The sequence below is a fragment of the Coenobita brevimanus genome, chromosome 44, assembly GCF_032717465.1.
Source record: "Coenobita brevimanus isolate Jiangsu-jjx chromosome 44, ASM3271746v2, whole genome shotgun sequence".
NCBI lineage: Eukaryota > Metazoa > Arthropoda > Malacostraca > Decapoda > Coenobitidae > Coenobita > Coenobita brevimanus.
This window is the reverse complement of record NC_136997.1, coordinates 46640665-46645664: the sequence shown is the minus strand read 5'-3', so window position 1 is coordinate 46645664 and position 5000 is coordinate 46640665. Positions and strand designations below refer to the sequence as shown.

The 5000-nt window shown below is 43.9% G+C and overlaps 1 protein-coding gene across 1 annotated transcript in view; it reads left to right on the top strand.

Moving 5' to 3' along the window:
* The window catches only part of wwk (anoctamin 8 white walker), a 97200-nt gene that overhangs the window by 73234 nt on the left and 18966 nt on the right, over positions 1–5000 (top strand). The window contains exons 5-7 of the mRNA XM_080271050.1: positions 2330–2432; positions 4295–4427; positions 4995–5000. The exon at positions 4995–5000 is cut by the window's right edge and continues 111 nt beyond it. Of these exons, the coding sequence (XP_080127176.1) occupies positions 2330–2432; positions 4295–4427; positions 4995–5000 (242 nt within the window). The remainder of the gene's footprint in view (positions 1–2329; positions 2433–4294; positions 4428–4994) is intronic.

The window sequence follows — 5000 nt, the reverse complement described above, 5'->3', positions numbered from 1 at the left end:
TCCTTCCTTCTCCTCCTTCCTTCTCCTTCCCTCCTTCTCCTCCTTCCTCCTTCCTTCTCCTCCTTCCTTCTCCTCCTTCCTCCTTCCTTCTCCTCCTTCCTCCTTCCTTCTCCTCCTCTCTCCTTCCCTCCTCCTTCTCCATCTCTTCCATACTATTTCTCCTCTTCAGCCATCAGAGGAAAGACGTTTGGCACAGGGGGTGGGAATTAGAGTGGGGGGGGAGGAAAGAGAGGGAAGGGAGAGGGGGAGGGAGAGAGAGAAAAGGAGAGGGAGAGGGAGAGGAGAACGGGGGAGGGAGAGTAAGAGGGAGAGAGAGAGAGGAGAAGGGGGATAGGGGAGAAAGAAGGAGAGATGGGGGAGAGAAGGGAGAAGGGGAAGGGATAGAGAGAGGAGGACGAGGAGGAGGGCAGATGGAGAAGAGAAGGCGAGAGAGAGAGAGAGGGAGAGAGAGAGAGAGAGAGAGAGAGAGAGAGAGAGAGAGAGAGAGAGAGAGAGAGAGAGAGAGAGAGAGAGGAGGAATCCGAATGAGTCCCCTTCCCGTTTTCTGTCAACATTTTCAGTAATAAGGTCAGGGGGGACTTGGGGAAGAGGATTGGCTTGTTTTGATGATGGTTTATGCTTTTGAGATACTGCATGGACGCTCGCAGAGGCTTGGCGCTTTATATATGGCGATTTATTTTCTATTTTCATGTCTCCTGGGGCTTTGTGTGTGTGTGTGAGTGTGTGTGTGTATCTGTGTAGGTGTGGGAAGTGTGTGTGAGTGTGTATGTGTACCTGTGTGGGTGTAGGAGGTGTGTATGTGTATCTGTGTAGGTGTAGGAAGTGTGTTTGAGTGTGTATGTGTATGTGTAAGTGTGGGAAGTGTGTACGAATGTATATGTGTATCTGTGTAGGTGTTGGAAGTGTGTATGAGTGTGTGTGTGTATCTGTGTAGGTGTAGGAAGTGTGTGTGAGTGTGTATGTGTGTCTGTGTAGGTGTAGAGATTGTGTATGAATCTATGTGTATCTGTGTAGGTGTAGGAAGTGTGCATGAATGTGTGTGTATCTGTGTAGGTGTATGAAGTGTGCATGAATGTGTATGTGTATCTGTGTAGGTGTAGGAAGTGTGTATGAATGTGTATGTGTATCTGTATAACTGTAGGAAGTGTGTATGAATGTGTATATGTATCTGTGTAGGTGTAGGAAGTGTGTATGAATGTGTATGTGTATCTGTGTAGGTGTGGGAAGTGTGTATGAATGTGTATGTGTATCTGTGTAGGTGTGGGAAGTGTGTATGAATGTGTATGTGTATCTGTGTAGGTGTGGGAAGTGTGTGTGAATGTGTATGTGTATCTGTGTAGGTGTGGGAAGTGTGTATGAATGTGTATGTGTATCTGTGTAGGTGTTGGAAGTGTGTATGAATGTGTATGTGTATCTGTGTAGGTGTGGGAAGTGTGTGTGAATGTGTATGTGTATCTGTGTAGGTGTGGGAAGTGTGTATGAATGTGTATGTGTATCTGTGTAGGTGTGGGAAGTGTGTATGAATGTGTATGTGTATCTGTGTAGGTGTGGGAAGTGTGTATGAATGTGTATGTGTATCTGTGTAGGTGTGGGAAGTGTGTATGAATGTGTATGTGTATCTGTGTAGGTATAAATCCTGTCATAGTGCAATAATAAGATGAATTTTAATACTGTAATGAATAAACACAAAGAAGAAAATACATAAACACAGAATTATTAAGGTTACATAAAATTACAAAAGACATCTATTCCTCTCGTTACAATTATATTTTTAACAATTTTTTCAATGTAATGTGAAAACCAATAATAGTAATAATAATAATAATAATAATAATAATAATAATAATAATAATATGCAAGGTGCCTTATAGATGTATTTATACCTTTTCCTTATATTGGTCTGGTGTGAAAATATGAGGGAGAGTGACAGCCAAGATTAATCACATCCCATGCTAGCCAAGTACGTATTTTAAGTATGTGTTGGCAGGTTGGTTAAAAGAGAAGGGAAGATTATGCTGTCTGTCTCTATGTATCTAAGGGAGAGTGATAGCCAAATTTAACCACACCCCATGCTGATCAAGTACCTGTTTTAAGTGTTTGTTTAAGAGAGAGGGGAAGATTATGCTGTCTGTCTCTCTGTATCTAAGGGAGAGTGACAGCCAAATTTAACCACATCCCATGCTGACCAAGTACGTGTTTTAAGTGTGTGTTTAAGAGAGAGGGGAAGATTATGCTGTCTTTATCTCTGTATCTTCAGGGAGAGTGACAGCCAAATTTAACCACATCCCATGCTGACCAAGTACGTATTTTGAGTGTTGATTTTTGGCAGGTTGATCAAGGGAGGAGAGGAGATGAGATTGGTGAAGAGGACTAAGCCTGAGTACGGAGGAGGACTTAGAGAATTATCACATGCAGAACTGGCTATTTTTCAGGTGAGCTGTCTAGCTGTCTGTCTGACTGTTAATCTGTCTGTCTGTTTGTCTGTCTTTCTGTTTATCAATCTATATCTATCACACACACACACACACACACACACACACACACACACACACACACACACACAAATAAAGATAATAAAAAAAGAGAAAGTATATATGAAGGGAACACACACACACACACACACACACACACACACACACACACACACACACACACACACACACACACACACACACAAATAAAGATAATAAAAAAAGATAAAGTTATATGAAGGGAACACACACACACACACACACACACACACACACACACACACACACACACACACACACACACACCTGTAGAGCCGTGTGTAGCTTACCTGAGGCTGTTGGCAATGAAGGGGAGGTTGCACGATGTTGATACGTATGTTGCACGATGTTGATGTGGCCTTTGCAAGATGTGTGGGTGAAGGTGGCACTTGTTGCAGCGATGTACGTGCCTGGCTTACCTGGGGGATGCTGCACTTGAAGGGAATGTTGCAGAATGTTGATACCTGTGTTGCAGATGTTGATATGGGTGTTGGAAATGAGGTGGTGGTTGCTGTCAGTGATGTTAAGGGAGGGGTGAAATTTGTGTGTGTCGGATGGGTTTGTGTGTGTGTGTGTGTGTGTGTGTGTGTGTGTGTGTGTGTGTGTGTGTGTGTGTGTGTGTGTGTGTGTGTGTGTGTGTGTGTGTGTGTGTGTGTGTGTGTGTGTGTGTGTGTGTTGCAAAGAGTGAGGGAAGGGAAACACACATTGCAAATTCAAGCTACGGCGATTACCTTCCTTTAGGTCAGTAGTACGAGACAATACTACGGCTCCTCATCCTTCTTATAGCACTTCTTCGTGACTAGCATCATATTCTAGTGTCTTGTGCTATAACTCCACATTCAAGAAGGAGAGATACAAAGTTGCCAAGTACAAATGAACAGAGTATGTATTTATAGGGAACTGATACATATTATTGGGGTATGCATGTATCTTGATGTGTATGTAGGAAGGATGGATAGTCAAGCTGTGTATGTGTATTTTGTAGGGTGTGGAAGAGTAGTGCACCTTTAGAGACACAATTTACAGCTGGTGTAGATGTTTTTGTAGCGTGTGGAGGAAGTGTGCAGCTTTAATGACCTATATTACAGCTGCAGGAGGGTGTGTTGTAGCGTGTGCATGAAAGAACAGCTGTAGCAACGAATAATACAGCTGTTTTTACGTATTCTGCAGGAGAGGGAGGAGGAGGAGGAGAAGGAGGAGGAATAGGAAGAGAAGACGGAGTGGTATAACTGTGTGGATCCGTCTTGTAGCGTGTGGATGAAAGGAACAGGTGCAGCAACGAATATTACAGCTGTTTTTACGTATTCTGGAGGAGGAGGAGGAGGAGGAGGAGGAGGAGGAATAGGAAGAGAAGACGGAGTGGTACAACTGTGTGGATCTGTCTTGTAGCGTGTGGATGAAGGGAACAGCTGCAGCAACGAATATTACAGCTGTTTTTACGTATTCTGGAGGAGGAGGAGGAGGAGGAGGAGGAGAAGGAGGAGGAGGAGGAGGAATAGGAAGAGAAGACGGAGTGGTACAACTATGTGGATCCGTCTTGTAGCGTGTGGATGAAGTGAACAGCTACGAATAATACAGCAGTTTTTACGTATTCTGGAGGAGGAGGAGGAGGAGGAAGAGAGTGTGGAAGCTGCGACAGGACGAAAATCCGGGCCAAGTTAAGGTGAAAGGAGTGTAGGAATATATTGTGTTTTTATAGGGTGTGGAGGCCCGCGACAGGACGATAATTTGGGCCAAGTTAACGTGAAAGGGGTGTAGGAATTTAAGTTCGTGTCTTTTTCCAGGGCGTGGAGGAAGGCTGCAGCTTCTTCACTACGCTGGAGAGACAGAGCATCGTCCTACACCTCCTCCACTCCCTAAGGGCGAGCCAAGGGGAGGTGGTACAGGCTGCCACGCTGAGGGAAGGGCAGGCGATCAGTAAGTTGCAAGGAAGTTGGTTCTTGTACTTTCTCTCTCTCTCTCTCTCTCTCTCTAACAACCCCTCCATACCCAAAACAAAAGCTTCCCTCTCTTCAGTCCATCTATCTGTCTATCTATCTATCAGTCTATCTCTCTCTCTCTCTCAGTTCCAGACCTAATATTCCTCTCTTTTCCAGTTCCAGACCTAATCTCTCTTTTCCAGTTCCAGACCCAATATTCCTCTCTTTTCCAATTCCAGACCTAATCTCTCTTTTCCAATTCCAGACCTAATATTCCCCTCTTTTCCAGTTCCAGATTTAACCTCTCTTTTCCAGCTCCAGATTTAACTTCTCTTTTCCAGCTCAAGATTTAACCTCTCTTTTCCAGTTCCAGATTTAACCTCTCTTTTCCAGTTCCAGATTTAACCTCTTTTCCAGTTCCAGATTTAACCTCTTTTCCAGTTCCAGATTTAACCTCTTTTCCAGTTCCAGATTTAACCTCTTTTCCAGTTCCAGATTTAGCCTATTTTCCAGTTCCAGATTTAACCTTTTCCAGTTCCAGATCTAATAATCCTCTCTTTTCCAGTTCCCA